Here is a 22177-nt window from a genome sequence, read left to right as displayed (position 1 = left end):
AGGGAAGGGGGCAGGGCACAGCCATTCAAGGAATGATACAGCAATTAACACTAAAATGGTGGAAGATTTAACTCCCAGTAGGCCTTGAGGATCAACATGGCAGGAGATTTGACTTCCAGAAGAACTTGCGCTTCATTATACGCTCATTGTAATATATTAACAAGATAAATAACATGCCCACAGGTGCCATGACAGTTCCAAGGCTAAACATAAAAGGTCAAGCCAATTCCCAGGAATCCCAGTCCCTTTCCCAGCATAGTTCCTCCTACTTGTTAGCATATAAAGCTAGCGAGCCCATAAAAACCGGCAACATCATGTCTCTTGGCTGCCTCTCTCGCTCATCCCCGCACTCTGTCTATCTATGGAGTGTGTATCTACTTTTACTTTAACCTGAGCACCCAACTCCCACACCTTGTGGCCTTTCTCTTGCCTTCTGAAACAGCCTACAATCTATGTAGTATGTATCTCTCTAAATAAATCTACCTTTACTCAACTGTGGCTCACTTTTGAATTCTTCCCTGTGTGAAGTCAAGGACCCACACTTGGCATGTCCCAGGGGCTCCACTGAGACCTGAAACATGGCCCTCCTCTTGCTCCACATTTGTTTTTCCTGTATCACTATTTCCTGTATTTAATAATGGGACAACATGAGGCTGTAGGCAAAATTCTTTGGGTCAAAGACCTGAAACTGAGGATCATAGTTAGAAAACTTCTTCAACCCAGGGAGGATCCCCAAAAGTGTTTGTAAATAGATTGCCAAAATGGGAGGTCTTTCTAAACTGGCCATAGCTAGTATTTGGGGCCTGCGAGGAATTTCGTGGGGAGGACTTCTCCCATAAGATAAATGAAAGTAAAACAATCCAACACAGGTGAATGGGTGTGTCAGCCCTTTAATATCACTGAGGTGGCCACCCAATTCTTTGAGGAAAAAAAATCTTAGTCTTATAAATCTAGTCTTTATACGATCAGAGTTGCGGCTCCAGAAATAATGCAAAACCCACCAATCCTTTTACCATTCCCAAAATGCCCCTGTTTATCTTAAGAGGCCTGTAAGTATTGAGGGAAAAAAATTGTTTTTCCTAGCCTTAGGGAGCAAAGTCATCCTAGGAGGAATTTGCCTTTCTTCTTCCATGCCTTTGAGATGCAAATATGCTACCTGGTATTCTCCAAGAACCTCTTTCTCTGCCATCTTTTTAAAATGCAAATTTTGGGAAAGGGGGTAGGTAACCTGGAGCTTGACTTGTCAGAACAAATAGAAATCTTAAATGTCTTCCACAGACATTAGTAAAAATGTTTAACCATCTAGCCAGGTGACCTTGATTTGTTCTATCCGCTGGAAACCCAATTTGAATCCAATGTCTTTTGTAATTGATGGGTTTTACATTGTTGTACCTGATTTATGGCTGAAATTTTGGAATGGGAACTGAAAGAGCAGGAAACCAGCAAGATGGGTATGGAGTTGTTCAGGCCTGTACTTCCAGCTAAACTGATTTTATGACTAACATGCACCCCACCCTATGCATTCTTTTCTTAGAATAACTTATCCTTTTACCCTAGAGGTCTTGAAAGGTCATGGACCGAACCTCAGGGAAATGGGCAGACCCTCTTAAATTCCTCCATAACAGCAGTAAGTGCCTATCAAGATGAAAAGAATGTAGCCCCTGTTAAACTCCCTGACTGTTACCACTTTTTTTTTCCATTATCCATTTTTTTCCATAAAACCGCAAGATCCTAACCCCAAGATGGGGTCCCAATCTTTAAGGCATTAGCCTTCTGTGACTCTGTTTGCCTGGCAAAGCAATAAAGCTGTTCTTTTCTATCCTCCCAAAACTTTGCCTCGAACTCTCAATTCAGTTATTGAAGGAATAGAAAGAGAACTAACAAACTGACTTCCCTGATGCAAAAACCGTTTGCCGATTCATTCTTTTTTTGCAAATAACTTTAACCCAGAGGCTATGCTCCGGGGAGGAGATAACAGGCTGATAATCTCACTTGAATGGACAGACCCTCCAGAGTTCCTCCTGAAGATTCATTGAGGTTAAGAGGAATCTAGCAACCTGCAAAATGCCCTGATTGTTATCACCTTTTCTATAAAATCTCAAGGCCCCAACCCCCTGACTGGCTCACAGTCTTTAAGGCATTAGTTTGCTGTGACTCCCTTTGTGGGCAAAGCAATTAAGCCATTCTTTTCTATCCTCCTCAAACTGCCTCCGACTCAATTCAGCTATCAGGGTACTGAGGTTTTTCCGGCAACAGAACTATGAGGTCTCTGTGTTTGTGTGTACATATCTATATGTGTATCATAGATGTATGGTATTGCCAAAATTAATTTGTAAAAGAGCTCTATTTAATTGACTTAAAGGAAATTAATTCTTAAATAAATAAAAATATAAAAGAAACTGGCCAGAATGAAAATCGGGTTTACGTGACCTAGAAAATATTCAGTCCTGAATCGATACCTGGTATTGAAGCTAGCTTAAACTTAATACTTTGATTAATACAGATATGTCTTTAGAGCTATCAATATTAGGTATACTACTTTCATTGCACCTAATTTATTAGAAATCAAATAAGACATTATTCCTGTTACAAAGTTTACCACCAAGAAAAATAATGATATGACAAAACTTTTAAGTAAATAAAATAGAGGTAAATGAGAAGAGCTTTTAGGTAAACTCTTTAGAAATAATTGGGTTTTGGGAATGTCTGCTTTAAGGACAGTATCTCTAGATTTTGGTAACTTGAAACTAAATCAAGTTAAAACAAGAATTCATTCACTATCCAGGTCACTTCAAATAGAATAAAACACTAGGGCATTAACTGCTGGGCAGGTCTAACTTTACCTACCTTTGCCTTCTTAGGAGAGGAAGACTGAAGACTAAAGCTTGTCAATCAGGAAATGCTGGTATGACAAACAGTTTACTATTATTTGCTTCTTGGTTTTCACTAGAGATTAACGTTTTAAGGTTAAGAATAAGGGAACATTTCAGTACACAAGGAAAGTAGGATGTGTCTTTTCAGCAAAGAAGGTATGCGGAATGAAAATGCACTTTGTTAAAGGAAAAAGGTGGTTTTATTGTAGAGCTGGTTTCTGTTTCTGAATGGAAAAGAAAGTGAGGGACAGATTATTATGGATACAGAAAGCTGTAGAAGGTTTATGGAGGAAGAACAGAGATTTTTGTGCATAGTATGGCTCTCCTGGCCTTTTAAAGTTTAATCTGAGATTCTTCATGAAAAGTTCCAGCACAGCCAATTTTAAAAAGTCTATATGGTAAATTATCCAGGTATTTGGTAGAAATGAGGGTAATTTTAGAGAGAAAAAGATTATGTTTCAGTGAATATTAAATTCTAGTTTAGTTAACTGAGATCTGTATTTAGTGGCTAAGAGACCTCCCAGATAGTTCCTTGTAAAGCTCAGTTATTAAAAGGACACTCTTAAGTTTGTTTCTGAAGTTTATCGCACTAATCTAATTTTGGATTAAGATTGGATTTGCCAGGATCTGCAACCAGAAGATTATTCATACCGGAAAAGACATCAGATAAAGGACTCTGCCATGTTGGATAAAAGAAGGAATGCTTAGCACCATGCAAGCTAATGTTACCACCGTTATCACTAAATGAGATTCCTTCTCCTTGGCCAATTGATGACTGTTCTGGCCATAGGTAGTTCTTTACATTAGATGTTGAATACTGGGTAGTTCCTAACAGGACCCACTGGATTTATGGAACAAGTTTATGACTGTGGCTCTCCCCAGGTTGGTCAGGGAGATGCACAAATGGTTTCTCTTGGGTTCAAGGTCACTTACAGACAGCCTTGGAAACAGCCCCTGCCAATCTGTCAATCTGCCTTTAGTGCAGTCACACTGGTTTCTATCAGTTTTCCAATGGTATGACCATTTGGCCATGACATTTGTTAACTCATGACCCATGAAGAGTCAAATTTCTGCTCTGAACAATCCATTTCCCAGTTTAGGGGAAATACTAAGAAAATAGTTTGGTTCAGGAGGATTTTGGCTTAAATCTTTGCTAATGACATTGTCCCTACTACCAACTTAAATTACAGTTTGTGGAACTTATAAGGTCATAGTTTCTTGCCTTTCACACTGTGTGTCATCTGTTCACACAAGATTAATGATGTCTAAACGACTTGAAACTATAGATCTCCTCTATAGTTCTCCACAAAATAATGGGGATATGCAATGCACATGTGGAAAACTGGCTTAAGTCCCTTATTAAACAACCTAGAATTGTCTGTCAATCCTGGCAGAACATTCTGCTAGTATAACCCCCAAAAGGAGAGAACTGGGCTATTAGGACCTGGCATCAAGGAACATGATGGACACTGGCAGGCAAGCAGCCACCCAAGCTTAAGGGACCAAATATTTGATCACCTAATGCTTTCTATTGAAATATTAATGATTAATAGAGGGAAACTGTAAAACAAAGTTCATATTTTTATAGTAAGACAAGAAATTTTTAAACAAAAAAATTCTTCTCTGTCCTTTGGCCTCCTCCCTCCTGCACTGTGGATTCTGTGTCTGCATTATGCATCTACCAAAGTTCTCCCATTAGCAGGAAAACCTGCTCAACCATAAAGAGTAACATTCTCCTAGCATCAACAAGGCAACACCTTAAAAGATAAGATTCCTTCTCGATCTTGTAAGGGGTCACATGACCCAATAGAATGACGCTTAGATCTGCACTATGTAAACTTCAATAATACATGTGTCTCAAAAAACTTACATAACTGTACCTTGATTTCTAATAGGTGGAACAGTTCTCAGAGCTTTCTGAGATGCTCTTCTCAGGCTATAATCCTCAAATTTGGCTTGAGTAAAATTTTCCATTTCTTTCTTAGATCAACTGATTAATTTTTCACTGATGCTACCAAAAAAAGATCTTTGAGATGGTAGGAGAGGGTTAGACGTTTTTAACAGAGTTAGGAAATATAAAGAACAACAAAACAGAGTTGAAGAATACAGTAAGTGAAATGAGAAATACATTAGGAGGAATTAATAGTAGAATAAATAAGGCAGAAGAATGAATCAATGAGCTGGAAGACAGAGTAGTGGAAATCATTACTGCAGAACAGAATGAAGGAAAAAGAATGAAATACATGAAGACAGTTTAAGAGACCTCTGGGACAACATCAAGTGCACTAACATTCATATTATAGGGGTCCTAGAAGGAGGAGAGAGAGAAAGGGTCTGAGAAAATATTTGGAAAGATAACAGCTGAAAAATTCCCTGACCTGGGAAAGGAAATGGTCACCTAAGTCCAGGAAGTGTAGAATCCCATACAAGATTAACCCAAAGAGAAACAGACCATAAAGACTATTAGAGAAAAAGGACACTATATAAAGATCAAGGGATCAATCCAAGAAGAAGATATAACAAATTATAAATATATATGCACCCAACATAGGAACACCTCAATATATAAGATAAATGTTAACGGACATAAAAAGAGAAATTGATAGGAACAACAATAACAGTTGGGGACTTTAACACTCCACTTACATCAAAAGACAGATGATCTAGACAGAAAATCAATACAGAAACACAGGCCTTAAATCAGACACATCAGACCAGATGGACTTAATTGATAATTATAGCGTTTCTCATCCCAAAGTAGCAGAATACACTTTCATTTCAAGTGCAAATGAAACATTCTCCAGGATAGATCACATGTGGGCCACAAAGCAAGCTGCTATAAATTGAAGAAAGTTGAAATTATATCAAGCATCTCTTCCAACCACACACACAAAAAAATAACAAAGAAGATCAATGAACCTAAGAGCTGGTTCTTGGAAAAGATAAATACACTGATAGAAAGGGAAAAAAAGGGAGAGGGCTCAAATCAATAAAATCAGAAATAAAAAAGAAGTTACAACTGACACCACAGAAATGCAAAGGACCATAAGAGACTACTACAAGCAACCATGCAATAATCAAATGTACAACTTAGAAGATAGGACAAATTCTTAGAAAGGTAATATCCTCAAGACTGAACCAGAAAATATGAACACACCAATTACCAGTACTGATAGTGAATCAGTAATTTAAAAACTCTCAACAAACGAAAATCCAGGACAAGACAGCTTCACAAGTGCATTCTACCAAACATTCAGAGAAGACTTAACACCTATCCTTCTGAAACTATTCGAAAAAATTGCAAAGGAAGGAACACTTCTGAACTTAGTCTATGAGGCCATCATCACCCTGATAGCAAAATCAGACAAAGATACCACAAAAAAAAAAAAAAAAAAAAAAAAAAGAAGAAGAAAGAAAGAAAGAAAATTACAGGCCAGTATCACTGATGAACAAGGATGCAAAAATCCTCAACAAAATACTAGCAAATCAAATCCAACAATACATTAAAAGGTATAAAAGATTATACCATGATCAAGTGGGATTTATCCCAGGGATGCAAGGATTTTTCAATATCTGCAAATCAAAGTGACATACCACATTAAGAAACTGAAGAAAAAAGGCCATATGATCATCTTAATTGATGCAGAAAAAGCTTGTGATAAAACTCAATATCCATTTGATAAAAACTCTCCAAAAAGTGGGCAGAGAGGGAACATACCTCAACATAATAACCATATATGACAAACCCACAGCTAACATTATACTCAATGGTAAAAAGCTGAAAGCATTTCTTCTAAGATCAGGAAGAATACGAGCATGCCCACTATTGCCACTTTTATTCAACATTGTCTTAGATGTCTTAGCCACAGCAATCAGAGAAGAAAAAGAAAATAAATGAAATCCAAATTGGAAAAGAAGTAGTAAAACTTTCACCGTTTGCAGATGACATGATACTATACATAGAAATCCTAAAGCAACTACCAGAAAACTACTAGAGCTCATCAATGAATTTGGTAAAGTTGCAGGATACAAAACTAATACACAGAAATCTGTTGGATTTCTATATACCAACAACAAAATATCAGAATGAGAAATTAAGAAAACAATCCCATTTACCATCACATCAAAAGGAATAAAATACCCAGGAATAAACCTTCCTATGGAGGCAAAAGACGTGTACTCCAAAAACTATAAGACACTGATGAAAAATAAAAGGTGACACAAACATATGGAGAGAAATAGCTTTTTCTTGGATTGTAAGAATCAATATTGTTAAAATGATCACACTACCCAAGGCAACATACAGATTCAATGCAATTTGTATCAAACTACCAATGGCATTTTTTACAGAACTAGAACAAAAAAATTTAAGATTTGTATGGAAACACAAAGACCACAAATATCCAAAGCAATCTTAAGAAAGACCAGAACCGAAGGAATCAGGCTCCCTGACTTCAGGCTATACTACAAAGCTATAGTAATCAGAACAGTATGGTACCAGCACAAAAACAGACATACATATCAATGAAACAGAATAGACAGTCCAGAAATAAATCCTCACACCTATGGTCGATTTATCTGTGACAAAGGAGGCCAGAATATACAATGGAGAAAAATCAGTCTCTTCTATAAGTGGTGCTGGGAAAACTGGACAGCTATGTGTAAAAGAATGAAATTAAAACATTCTCTAACACCATATACAAAAATAAACTCAAAATGGATTGAAGACCTAAATGTAAGACCAGGTACTCTAAAATTAAAGGAAAACATATGCAGAACACTCTTTGACATAAATCGCCTGGAAGACATGGAAGCAACCTAAATTTCCATTGACAGATGAACAGATAAAGAAGATGTGGTGTGTGTGTGTAATGGAATATTTCTCAGCCATAAAAATGAATGAAATAATGCCATTTCCAGCAATATGGATGGACCTAGAGATTATCATACTAAGTGAAGTTAAGTCAGAGAAAGACAATTATCATATGATATTGCTTTTATGTGGAATCTAAAAAGTGACACAAATGAACTTATTTACAAAACAAAAATAGACTTACAGACATAGAAAACAAATATGGCTATCAAAGGGGAAAAGAGGATGAGGGATAAATTAGGAGTTTGGGATTAACATATACACAGGACTATATATAAAACAGATAACCAAGAAGGACCTACTGTATAGCACAGAGAACTACTCAAAATCTTGTAATAACCTATAATGGAAAAGAATCTGAAAATGAATGAAAAAATATATAGATACACTCACATGCATATCTGAATCACTTTGCTGTACACCTGAAACTAACATAACATTGTAAGTCAACTATATTTCAATTAAAAGAAAAAAGGAAGTTAAATGTAAAGTGGTAATTACATTGTACCCAGAGCCAGAAGACATGACCTAGGTCTGGTTCAAGTTCTGCCACTTATTACCTGACAGCTCTTAGGCAAAGCTTAATCTCTTTAAGCCTGTTTTTCTACTGTAAATATTAACTACTAAATACTATGATTGTATTACATGCCAGGCACTGTGACAAGAACAGTGTATACATTATTGCATTTAGTTCTTTGAAAAATCCTGTGTAAAAGGTATCATTCCCTTATTTTTACCAATAAGGAAAGTGAGGCTCAGAGACAGCAGGTGACATACCCAAGGTTGTCCAGCTAATGAGCAGCTGAACCAGAATCTGAACTGGGTTATCTTCTCCCAAACTCCATGTTCCTAATCAGTGTACAATATTGCTTCCTTCACAGGATTGCTATGAAGGATAAACAGATACTGTATATAAAAGTGTCCTGTAAAGAGCTATTTAATTCAATTCAGTTCAAACTGAGGAGGCAGGGATGATAAAAATACAAACGCGGTTTCTGTCACCTAGAAGTTCAACCTAATTAATAATATTTAAAATACACTTTTGCACAAATAAACATAACTTTCATTTTGGCTACACTGTCTTGTTATATAGTATATATTATAGTTGATACATTAAGTAAAAATGCAGTTTCATCACCATCATCATCATCTGCAATTACAACAGGAAGAATTATTTTTGAACAAGGGGCCTTCTGAGAACTTGAATCACACCCTTGTATGTGGGACAGATTGTGCTCATTCAGCTTCACCATCTATCAGGAAGTTACTCTCAGAGACTGCACTTAAAAGATAAATATTTGGAAAGAGCACGTAATCTTACAAAGTTTTTTGTGAAAAACTCACCACTGTATCATCTTTTACCATATCCTTGAATAAAATCTTTACTGGGTGATTTTAAGATCAACTTAAAAAATTAATTTTCCTTTTTGGTTTTAAGATTTGGAAATGGCTAAAAGCTGATGTGAACTTCTGAATCTGCATATCACTTAAAAAGCCTTCAACTCATTTCAGCTTTTAAAATAGCACATTCATTTTATAATTATATAAAAACATGTACACACACAAAATGTATATCCATGCAGAAAATATGGAAAAACACATCATTACTTTTGAAAACTATAAGCAGTACCTGGTGCAATGGCATAGACATCAAAATTTTTTATTCCTTCTTCTTTTAAGATATTTTCATCAATAATAAAGTTGCCAGTAAAATTTTTTGGCTTTTTGAAAATGCAGTATGCGGCATCTGCAATGATATCAACTTTTCTGCATTGTCTTTCGACACCAGATCCTCCCAGCATATCCATAGCAGCAGTGTGTATGGCTGTAGAAAAAAACCGAACACATATATATGTAACTCCAAATCAAATAACAGGACTATGGAAGTAACAAGCAAGACAGCTAATCTCTCGCTAGTTCAGCTGATGAGTGTAAAGGATTTGCTGAATGTTTTGTTGACGTAATTGGGTAGAAAGCACATACATGTTCCTTACCCAACATAACACTGCCTCGTAAAGAACTCCTTCATGAGACTCATAGCAAAATTCCATTAGACTTCTGATTTAGAATGCTCAAGAATTTGCATACCACTCTCCAGAGTCAATAAAGCCAGTAAGGCATAATAGCAAGAGCTCTGAGCTGTAAATTAGGCAAGTGACATTTTTATGCCAACTATGCCATGACTTTGGCAAGTCCCTTGAACATCCTTTAGCCTCAGTTCCCTGTCTATAAAATACTAATCTCCTTTCCCAAGCTTATTTTCTCCTTCCCCTCTACTAGAATATAGAGACTTGTTTTTCTTGTTCATCACTGTAGCCCCAGTACCTAAGACAATGACAGATAAACCATAAACACTCAATAAATACTGCCTGGATTTGAGAGTCCCTTATAATTTCAGATACGACTATCATTTATGAAATGCTAGAAAATAAAGAGAAGCAAAAGGAAGAATTTTTATATTATCTATAATCCTCCTACCTGCAGATAATTACTGTTAATATTTGCATATAATTTTCATTGTTTTAGGTGCACATAATTTTTAAATTCTGTTTTTTAATGAAGTAACTTGAAACTTCTTAATTAAACACTGTCAAAGTTGTGAACAGGGACTTATCTCAATTTACATATATATCTTAGCTTACATCTAAAGCAATGAAAGTCAGTTTGTTTAATTGTACTTTACGTTTCAGAGTTTCTAGTGACTTAGATAAACTCCTCTCCATAAAACTGCTAAACCGTCATTTAAAATCATTACATAGTGGAGTCACTCACATAATTCAGTCCATGAGATGAAAAGTTTGTAGCTTTTAAGAGTCACTGATCCTTTTTCACTCATTCAACAAATAGTTATTGAGCCTTAGTAAAAAGTCAGGCACTACTGGAGGTATTATAATAGATGAGTAGACAAAACAGACAAAAAGTAATTTCCTGCTTTCATGGCAATTACATCTTAGCACGCATTCCTCTTTCAAAGAGTCCATATTAACCTGGGGGACGTCTTAAAAGCAATGAATTAGAAGATACTTCTCCATACTATACCTCAAAATCATTTACTAGGAAGAAATTTTTTTACTTAACCAATAATTCAAGGTCTCTGGTCTCACTCATGAAGTGGTAACTTACTAATAAAAAAGAGTAGCTAACATTTATTAAGTGTGCCCTGTGCTGGGTATGGTGGAACATACTTTACACATATTATCTGAATTACTTCTACGAGGTAGGTCCTGTTAGTATCCCCATTACACAGATGACAGCCCTCAGGCACAGGAGGGTTAAGTAACTTGTCCAAGATTGCAGAAGCTAGAATTCAAACACCTTGCAGCTTGACTCCAGAGCCAGGCTCTTAGTCATCATGTGACTAATGGGTCATACTTTGTTAACTAACTTTTTAAGAATTCAGTTATCATCTTACTCTTATAAACTGCAGAATTTTTCTGTAAACATGTCAATATAGTCTACACCAAGACTACACACACACATATACACACTCCAGTCTCACTGCAGACTGTAGTCTACATTGAATGGCATGCAAATTCTTAAAAATTCTTAATTAAGAATGTGTCATGTAAGTACATATATGTGTATACAAAAGGACAAAGAATGGTTTTCCCAAACAACCGATTGTTAAAAATGACCTTTCTATAGAAGATATAAAGAAGGCACATATAGACCATCCCGCCCCAAATCAGGAAGTGAGCCATGGAGTTACTCTCAACAAAGGTTTTGCAATTTTAACGGGTAAACCTAAGAGGTTATAAAACTAACATAGAAACAGGTTAACAACAAGGTCAATCAAGTGAAACTCACTGATGATTTCTGGGAAAGAAAATAAGTAAGGTTTGCAATGAAAGTTAATATGCCCTGGATCACAAGAATTCTAAAGTGACCCTAAAGCTTAAGTCTTACCAAAGAATAATTGGAAAAGCATCTAATAGCTTCTGAGTGCTTCTCCTGATTATAGCTTGCTCAACAAAACGGTAAGTCTTAAAATCAATCACAGATTATCTATTCTGCATTTTGAAATCTCAATCTGTCCCTTTCCACCCCCACCCCCTTGGCAACCACAAGTTTGTATTCAATGTCCATGAGTCCTTTTCTGATCTGTATTTATGTTTTGTTTTGTTTTGTTTTAGACCCCATATATGGTGTTGGGAAAACTGGACAGCAGCATGTAAAGCAATGAAGCTAGAACAGTCCCTTACACCTATCTCATATGGTGTTTTTCTTTCTTTCTGGCTTACTTCACTTAGAACGACATTCTCCAGGAGCATCCATGTTGCTGCAAATGGCATTATGTTGTCAGTTTTTAAGGCTGAATAGTATTCCATTGTATAAACACACCACATCTTCTTTACCCGTCATCTGTTGATGGACATTTAGGCTGTTTCCATGTCTTGGCTATTGTAAATAGTGCTGCTATGAACATCGGGGTGCAGGTGTCATTTTGAATTAGGGTTTCTTCTGGATATATGCCTGGGAGCGGGATTCCTGGGTCATATGGTAATTCTATTTGTACTCTTTAGAGGAATCTCCAAACTGTTTTCTATAGTGGCTGTACCAAACTACATTCCCACCAGAAGTGCAGGAGGGTTCCCTTTTCTTCACAGCCTCTCCAGCATTTGTCATTTGTGGGTTTTTGAATGATGGCCATTCTGACTGGTGTGAGGTGATACCTCATTGTAGTTTTGATTTGCATTTCTCTGATAATTAGTGATACTGAGCATTTTTTCATGTGCCTATTGATCATTTGTATTTCTTCCTTGGAGAATTGCTTGTTTAGGTCTTTTGCCCATTTGTGGATGGGTTTGTTTTTTTCTTATTAAGTCATATGAGCTGCTTACATATTCTGGAGATCAAGCCTTTGTCGGTTTCATTTGCAAAAATTTTCTCCCATTCTGTAGGTTGTTGTTTTGTTTTACTTATGGTTTCCTTTGCTGTGCAGAAGCTTGTAAGTTTCATTAGGTCCCATTTGTTTATTGCTTTTATTTCTATTGCTTGGGTAGACTGCCCTAGGAGAACATTTTTAAGATGTATGTCAGATAATGTTTTGCCTATATTTTCTTCCAGGAGGTTTATTGTATCTTGTCTTATGTTTTAAGTCTTTGATCCATTTTGAGTTGATTTTTGTATATGGTGTAAGGGACTGTTCTAGCTTCATTGCTTTACATGCTGCTGTCCAGTTTTCCCAACACCATTTGCTGAAGAGACTGTCTTTATTCCATTGTATACTCTTGCCTCCTTTGTTGAAAATTAGTTGACCAAAAGTTTGTGGGTTCATTTCAGGGCTCTCTATTCTGTTCCATTGGTCTATATGTCTGTTTTTGTACCAATATCATGCTGTCTTGATGACTGCAGCTCTATAGTATTGTCTGAAGTCTGGGAGAGTTACTCCTCCAGTCTCTTTCTTTTTCTTCAGTAATGCTTTGGCAATTCTGGGTCTTTTGTGGTTCCATATAAATTTTATTATGATTTGTTCTAGTTCTGTGAAATGTCCTTGGTAATTTGATAGGGACTGCATTGAATCTGTAGATTGCCTTGGGCAGCGTGACCATTTTAACAATATTGATTTTTTCAGTCCAAGAGCATGGGATATCTTTCCATTTTTTAAAGTCTTCTTTAATTTCCTTCATCAATGGTTTATAGTTTTCTGTGTATAATTCTTTCACCTCCTTGGTTAGATTTATTCCTAGGTATTTTATTACTTTGGGTGCTATTTTAAAGGGGATTGTTTCTTTACTTTCTTTTTCTGTTGATTCATCATTAGTGCAAAGAAATGCAACTGATATTTGAACGTTAATTTTGTAACCTGCTCCCTTGCTGAATTCTTTGATCAGCTCTAGTAGTTTTTGTGTGGATCTTTTACGGTTTTCTATATATAGTAACATGTCATCAGCATATAGTGACTTTTACCTCTTCTTTTCCAATTTGGACCCCTTTTATTTCTCTCTCTTGACTGATTGCTGTGGCTAGGACTTCCAAGACTATGTTGACTAGGAGTGGTGATACTGGACAGTCTTGTCTTGTCCCAGATTTTAGTGGGAAGATTTTGAGTTTTTCACCGTTGAGTATTATGCTGGCTGTAGGTTTGTCATATATAGCTTTTATTATGTTGAGATATGTTCCCTCTATACCCACTTTGGTGAGAGTTTTTATCATAAATGGGTGTTGAATTTTATTAAATGCTTTTTCTGCATCGATTGAGATGATCATGTGGTTTTTGTCCTTTCTCTTGTTGATGTGATGTATTACACTGATTGATTTGCATATGTTGAACCACCCTTATGCCCCTGGGATGAACCCCACTTGGTCATGATGTATAATCTTTTTTATATGCTATTGGATTCTATTTGCTAATATTTTGGTGAGGATTTTTGCATCTATGTTCATCAGTGATATTGGTCTATAATTCTTTTTTAGTAGTGTCTTTGCCTGGTTTTGGTATCAGGGTGATGGTGGCTTCATAGAATGAGTTTGGGAGTATTCCCTCCTTTTCAATCTTCTGGAAGAGTTTGAGAAGGACTCGTATGAGTTCTTCCTTGTATGTTTGATAGAATTCCCCAGTGAAGTCGTCCAGTCCTGGACTTTTATTTGTAGGGAGGTTTTTTTTTTATTGCTAATTCAATTTCATTTCTAGTGATTGGTTTGTTCAAGTGGTCAGTTTCTTCTTAGTTCAGTCTTGGTGGACTGTATGTTTCCAGAAATTTGTCCATCTCCTCTAGGTTATCCATTTTGGTTCCATATAGTGTTTCATAATATTCTCATATGATATTCTGTATTTCTAAGTTATTTTTTGTTAATTTCTCCATTTTCCTTTCTTATTTTGCTTATTTGTGCTCTATTTTTTCTTCGTGAGTTTGGCCAGCGGTTTGTCGATTTTATTCACTTTTTCAAAAAAACAGCTTTTGGTTTGATTGATTTTTTCTATTTTGTTTTTTAATCTCCACTGCTCTGTGCCACTGCCCGCTCTGCCTCTGATCCGTGCTCTATAGGCAGGCTTGCGGAAGATCACGGAACAGCCCCACCCCTGCTCAGTGCCCAAACTCAGCTTCTTTTTTGTCTTGGCAGCATGAGTTTTCTGAGGTACTAGGGCGGAAGGATTCTATCTGCCTCAGGCTGTAAACAAGTCTCCATCTTGCCTTTCAGGCTGCTAAGCCCTTAGGAATGGATTGAGGTTTCATGCCCCCCCCCCCTGCCCCAGCCTGGGTGCTAAACGCCGGACGATATGACAGCTGTGCCTGAGCCCCTCCTCTCTTCGCTGGAAAACCTTCCGCGGGTTTTCAGAGATGGGGGTATGCACCCTTCCCCTCAGGGCAAATCAGCCATGTTGTTTTATGGAGGGCCCAGGTTGTTCTGCCCTGTGCACCCACTCATCCACAGTGCGCAGCACCCTGCAGTCCCAGGGAGCTGCCTCAGTGCAGCCATCCCCGTCCTCCACCCAGCTCGGGCAGCCTGTCCAGTCTCCCAGCTGTCGGCTTGCATCTCCGGTTGGGTGTCGCAGGGACACTCTCTGCCCATTTAACTTAGTTCTGTTGGTCAAGGGGTGCTCCGTACAGATCCGAGCCTCAGAGGCTCCCTCTCTGTCCCACTGGCCTCTTCGCTGGAGAGGAGAGACCCAGCAAACAAGCGCTAGTCCTCCTTTGCTGCTCCCTCCTCACGGGACCAGTCCCACACTGTTTTGCCTTTTCTTCTTTCTTTTCTCCTCTTCTCCTGCCAGATTTTTGGCGTCTTTGTCTTTTGAAGAGAGTGATGTTCTGTCGGAGTTCGGCAGGTGCTCTGGTTGGTTGAGTGGGTCCGTGGACGTGAGTCTTGGTGTATTTGTGGGACAGGGTGAGCTATGAGCGTCCTTCTACTCTGCCATTTTGGCCTCCTCTCTAATTAATTTTGTGATAAGACTTTCAATCTGAAAAATCTAATAGAATACACTGAAAACTTTTTAGTATTAATAAGAGTTCAATTTGCTAGTACACTTATAAAGAATAAAGATTATAGTTTTTATATACACTTTGTTAACAAATTAGAAACTATAATGGAAAATATATTGAGAACAAGAATAAAAATACAAAATATCTAGTAATATATTTAATAAAAAGTGGATAGGAGTAGTCTGTTGCTGGAAATATGATGAATCAGATACTCTAAAGGAGTGCCTAATTACAATAAAAATATAAATAAACAATATATTTTTTAAAGCCTTGGAGAGGGTCAGTCCAGTTAAGCAAGAAAAAAAGAAGCCAAAGGCAAAATAATTGGAAAGGAAGAAATAAATATTATTACATACATGATTACCTATAAAGAAAACTTAAAACTCTACACATAAATTAGAATAAGAAAGTTCAGAAAGTTATCTATAATTTTAATATCAAAAGCATTTCTATACCCTAGAACCAAACAGAAAATAGAATTTTTAAAAAACATACTATCCAGAATTATGGATGACCAAGATAAAACTGTTAGAATTCGTTCCCCAGCCTTCCCATGTTCACATGAGCCCTTTAGAATTCAATTACTTCCTTATTTCTCTCTTCCTCAACTTCTAGATTTTGAAAACAGAGTTTAGTGCTTTTGTGGTTAGAGATTAATCTAAAAGTTTACTCTTACAGCATCTCTTCTATATCAAGAGTTCTTATTTGGTACTTGTATTTCATATTCTCAGTCATTCTATCGTAATCTGTTTACATTTAACCATATATGTTACACAGTTTTTTGTTTGCCATTATTCCCTCTCTTTGTTTCCCTCTATCTTGGAAAAGACTCTGCTCTGATTGGTTTGCAGTTTGGTTAAGAGCCCTTCTAGAAGGTTTTTCTCAAATGTGATATCCTTGCATGTCCCCATATCTTCATCTTGTGTCAACAAATGTTAATCCTAACTGGGTCCCTTCCTATCTGTAATCTACAGATGTTACTCCACTGCTTTGTAGTTTCTGGTGTTGACAATAAAAAGTCTGCAATCTGGTTCCTTCTCCTTTATAAGTAAGTATATATTCGGTCTGAAAGCTTACAAGATTTTCCTTTTATCTTTGAAATCCTGAGATTCTCTTGGGTTGTTCTTTTTCCTCCTTCTGGAACTCCAGATATTTGCATGGGAAGTCCCTTAAGTCTCTTTACTTTTTCTTCAGTATGTTTTTTGTTCTGCATTTTGAGCTCTCTTAAACTTCCAAGCTGCTTGTTCGGGTGTTAACAGTGACAAGCCAATCCTTCAATTCAACTACTATTTTTTTTTTTTCAATTCAAAACACAATCTCTAGTTCTAGAAAGTATTTTTCGTACAATAATTCAATCTTGTAATTGCTGCATGTATTTAATCAAGGTATTTTCTCTTTTCTTTAGCAGTGTTATTTCAATGGAAACTGCTATCCTGGGTGTTTTGTTTATTCTTTCTATGTCTGGATATTGGATCTCCTTAGCTGCACTGCACTTTTTGTCTCCTCATTCCTCTATTCACCCTTAGATGATTTAAACAATGGAAACCTTGCCAGCAGGGGCAAGTGCAGCAGTCTTTACCCCATGGGTAGGTAACATTAGATGCACCAGTTACTGAATCCATTTGGAAGCCTAAAGAATTCTCCCTGGTCTCCTCACTGTCCCAGCCTTAAGGGTAGGAAATACTCGTCTGACCTACAGAATGACCCTATTGAGGTCCTCCGATCTCTGTGGGTCAAGCTCTGTCCAGGAACTTCTCTCGTCAGTGCTCTCTACTGACCCTATTCTGTCCTCTGGCCCAGAGGGGAACAATTTTCTTCACAACCTTCTCAATTACTTTTCTTACAAAACCAATGCCTTGCTCATTCCTTCCAAGTCCTACCTTCCTGCCACCCAAAAACCTGCTCCACTGAGGGGAGTCTGCTGGTAGTTTAAAAGGGTGGACAGCAAGGACATGTTTCAATAGTCACCTTTTCAAAAATACCTCTACCCTCAAATAAGTGAAAATATTCCAATCTGCTGCCTGTATGTTTCAAGCAATGTTGTGAGGAATATGAAGATACTTTCAAAAGGAAGCCAAAATTATCATTTGTTCAATAAACACCTAAGTGACCACCAAATGGGGGCCACTGTTCAGGAGCAGACACACCAGTATTGATCCTTAAGGAGTTTCCCTGGAAAGAGGCCACACTAACTTACCTGTTTGAATTCTGATGCTAGTGTAACAAAGGTTCTGTTGACTTTTTTTTTTTTTGAAGTATAGTCAGTTTACAATCTTGTGTCAATTTCTGGTGTACAGCATAATGTTTCAGTCATACATATACATACATATAATCCTTTTCATTATAGGTTACTACAAGATGTTGAATACAGTTCCCTCCATTATACAATGTAAACTTGTTGTTTATCTATTTTATATATAGTAGTTAGTATCTGCAAATCTCAAACTCCCAATTTATCCCATCCAACCTTCTTTACCTCCTGGTAACCATGTTTGTTTTCTACATCTGAGTCTGTTTCTGTTTTGTAAATAAGTTCATCTGTGTCTTTTGTTTGTTTGTTTTAGATTTCACATATAAGTCATATCATATGGTATTTTTCTTCTTCTTTCTGGCTTACTTCACTTAGTATGACAATCTCCAGGTCCATCTATTTTGCTGCAAATGGCATTATTTTATTCTTTTTTCATGGCTGAGTAGTAGTTCTGTCAAATTTTTAAAAAGTGAAGTGAAAAAGGACTCCCAGTATGTTTTCTCCTTATCATATTTTTCTGGGGTAGAACTGTCATCACCTAAAGGAGATTGAGGCACTCTGTGAACTCAGAACTCATGCGAAAGTATAGAAAAGTCAGCTTTTCATAAAGGAAAAAGACAAAATAGTAAGAATACAAGAAAGTAAAGAAGCATTTGCTGGCATATGTGAGGAGAAAACAAAAGTATGAGAATTTTGCAGAACTCTGTAAGGTACCAAAGACAAAGATGGAAGAAAGGTAAGGGAAACGCAGCTGGCTTCCTGCTGGCTTTAATGATACTCTTCACGTGTTCCTGTGTTCAGTGTTTCTAGTTTAGCAATCACGTAGTCATGCAGATCAAGTCAAAGCCAGAAAACGATTGAAAAGGGCCCTTTGCGTACAATAAAAGGTTGAACTTATTTCCCAGACAGACTGAGGTTACCTTTGACAGTCTACTCACTTGTACCCCACCCCACCCATCCAAGATTCATGCATCTCAAGAGTGTTAAAGACAATAAATAGAAATCCAATAAAGGGACTTTATAAGTACATACCTGTTTTAGGCCACAGTGCATTGACTGCAATTTCACCTTTAAATTCTTCTGCCATTCCAAGCACACACATAGACATACCATACTTAGCAATGGTATAAGCTGAAAGAAACCACAAAGAATTTAATTAAGAAAGAAGTTAATTTGTGAGTATAAATAACCAATTTCTTACTGTTACTATGTCCTCCTTGATACATTTTTTCAGAATTCTTTAATAATATAATGTATAAAAAATATAATTTTTAATGTACTGTTTTTAAAAGAGCAGTTTTTACAGAAGTAACTGTAGTTTTGTGGAAACATTTTATATATACCATGAATGAACTAGGTGTATATATTTCCACCTTAATATTTGATTAAAAGAGTAATAAACTTCCATTTTTCTTAATGTTATGGGGACAAGTTTCATTGTTGTTTTTTAATCTGTTTATTTTTCTTTTTTTATTGAAAGTGATCATATAAAGGAAAACTACTGCTAGTAAAACATCAACAAAAGGTTTCAAATTTGTTTAATCCAGTCAATTAAAACAGAAGTTCTTTTAGTTTTGTTCTATGGGTTCCTATTCCAACTATCTTCCTTTCCAAATGTCATTGAATTATATTGAAGCAAAGACTAAGTATCTGATACAACTATTTCAAAGGAGGCGCCTATACATAAATCTTGTTATTCAACACATTCATCTTAAATCATCAGTTTGTTATGAAAGGTAAAGTATTTCATGGATAGTTTTAACCAACTTTATTGAAGAATAAGTAACATACAATCAAACACACCAAGACTTAAGGGAGCTTTCTAGGATAGTGGATATCCGTATCTTGATTTGGGTAGTGGCTATACAGGTGTATACATTTGTCAGAACTCATCAAACTGAGCCACTAACATTCGTGCATTTTATTTAATGTAAGTTGTATCTCGATTTTAAAATTACAGAGAAAAGATTACTCTCTAAAATGCTACAGATTCTGTACAGAAAATTAAATGTTGAATGCGATGTACAAATTATGATCACATCATAGAAACATTGATTTAATACAAAACAAACTGACCATACAAGCCAGCCCCTCATCCTACCACCTACCACAGTGCTGTTTGAACCACAGTGGATTTAGGTTCAGTGGTGGGCTGAGGTTGAGGATATGTGCAATTTTACTCTTTTTCAAATAAGGAATACATGCTTTGGATCTGAAAGCAAAAGAAAACACAAGTCAAGTTAATAGCTTCCTAACAGCTTCATTACTTTTTACAGCTGTATTTTACTACCTGAGCAGAGCAACTGAACTTGCTCAGTAACCTGTAGGGTACTTCTGTTTTTGTTTGTTTGTTTGACTTTTCGGAAAAGCAACTATAATTAATCCTTTGAAGCTTTGCTTAATGGCCTGACAATATAATCTGCTTGATGAAAATAATCAAATCTTCGGCACATCAGCCTAAAACCCAGCTAAGGTTATCCTCAACTCATCCTTCCAAATTCTCCCTCACACACACATACACACACACACACACACACACACACCTTTCAGTCTAAGTTAGCATACTTGTCACCCAGCACAGTCACCATTGTGGTAAAGACCATGGGTGTTCAAGTCAGACAGACTTGGATTCAAAACCTCCGTCTGCCCTTCATTGTGTGATGCTGGGCAAAACATATACATTCTAATTCTTGGTTTTTTCATTTGTCAATGTTGGTAATATCTGCTACAATCTAGGATGGACTAAGGGATTAAAACGAGATGATACATATGAGATACTTAGAACAGTGCATATATTAAATGTGAAATAAATAACTGCTATTTTCAGTATTACACAGGCTGATTTCTTTCATCTTAGTAGGTGTGGTATTCCTGCCACACTGGAACTGTAATCTAATAACATAACTCAGTATATTACCAAACTTAATTTGTACCAACACGCAATGCAATACGTCTTTGGGAGCAATATTTAGATTTTTTTTTAATTTTTACTTTCATTTTTAAAAAACATTCAAAAAAGTAGGTAATTTACTTCAAGATTCAGGTCCAATATTCCAAATTTTTTAATTACTAAGTTATAACATACAGCTTAATAACATATTGTACCTTACTAATTTTATACCTTTTAATTTCCCATTCAGTAACTTCTAGGACTTTGAACTAATCCATTCTTCTTTCAAGTCAGTTTATTACCAACGTACAACATTCTTGTTATCATCTGCAATGCCTTTTTAAGTTTACAAACCAAATACAATCAGTATCACTAAAGGGTTTTTGTGCATATTGTTTTTCCATTCCAAAGGTGCTTCATTTTTACGGGGGTGAGGCGGGGAGAAGAAACAATGTCACAGCTGATAATTCATTCAAACAGTGACACTGCATCTTAAAGCATCAGTAGGGAACAATCTAGTCCCAGTAATAAGACCATATTTTATACCCAAATGAAAGAGTTCCTTTCATTTACATTTTAAACATGAGTTTTACCTTTGATCTATTAGCAAAACCTTTCCATCTGCTCTTTGACTGCCTGGCCCTCAGCATATTAATCCTAATCATGTTCATTTTTCACAGCAACATGCCCTTATACATTATACTGAAAACCCTTAGCACCACGCTTAGATACTAATACTTTGAGCTTAATAAGATAGTTAAGTTTATTGGAAACTTACTGTGTGCTAGGCATTGCACTTATTAGCTATTACTTGCACGTGAATTGTTTTAACCAGGGTTGTAAGCTCAAAGGCCTATAGGGTATTTGAGTAAATGAATAAAGTGAGCTGGGTATACGAAAGATCAGCTGTTCAGATGTACATCTGAACCTCATTACTGAATTTCTATAAGCATCTAACATGATACAAACACATATAATATTGGAGATTATATATTTAACTAAAATTAGAAATACATATTAAGCATCTGCTTTCTACTCCTCTCTGCCTTCCAACTCTGTTTCCCTGAACCGTTAAAACACAGGTCAGAGGCTACAGGGCCCTGGGCACCAGGGATCAGGAAACAGTTCCAGATCCTTGCTGAAACCTCCGAAGAGGTCAGTTCTTTGGGCCTTTCCTTACTCTCTCCCTGAACATGCTTCTCAGGCTTCCCTGAGAAAACAATTTATACTTTTTGTCTATGAATCAATGAGTGTCACTACATTTAAAAAAAATTTAAGTGAGAATGTTTCATTATGAATTTCTCTTCTATATAACTTATGCTTTCACAGAGGGCCAAAAACCTGACACTTTTTTTGGTCCAAAGGTCA

At 36.5% G+C, this 22177-nt stretch overlaps 1 protein-coding gene across 2 annotated transcripts in view; it reads right to left on the bottom strand.

Moving 5' to 3' along the window:
- Positions 1-22177, bottom strand: part of HSDL2 (hydroxysteroid dehydrogenase like 2) — a 54268-nt gene that overhangs the window by 13984 nt on the left and 18107 nt on the right. For both annotated transcript variants that reach the window (XM_031677414.2, XM_006214790.4), the window contains exons 5-7: positions 20028-20131; positions 18952-19050; positions 9377-9571 (exon numbers count right to left, since the gene is read on the bottom strand). In XM_031677414.2, coding sequence (XP_031533274.1) covers positions 9377-9571; positions 18952-19050; positions 20028-20131 — 398 coding nt within the window. The remainder of the gene's footprint in view (positions 1-9376; positions 9572-18951; positions 19051-20027; positions 20132-22177) is intronic.

This window comes from Vicugna pacos, chromosome 4 (genome assembly GCF_048564905.1).
Source record: "Vicugna pacos chromosome 4, VicPac4, whole genome shotgun sequence".
Taxonomy (NCBI): Eukaryota; Metazoa; Chordata; class Mammalia; order Artiodactyla; family Camelidae; genus Vicugna; species Vicugna pacos.
Note: the sequence above shows the minus strand (reverse complement) of the source record. Positions and strands in the feature narration are given on the sequence as shown.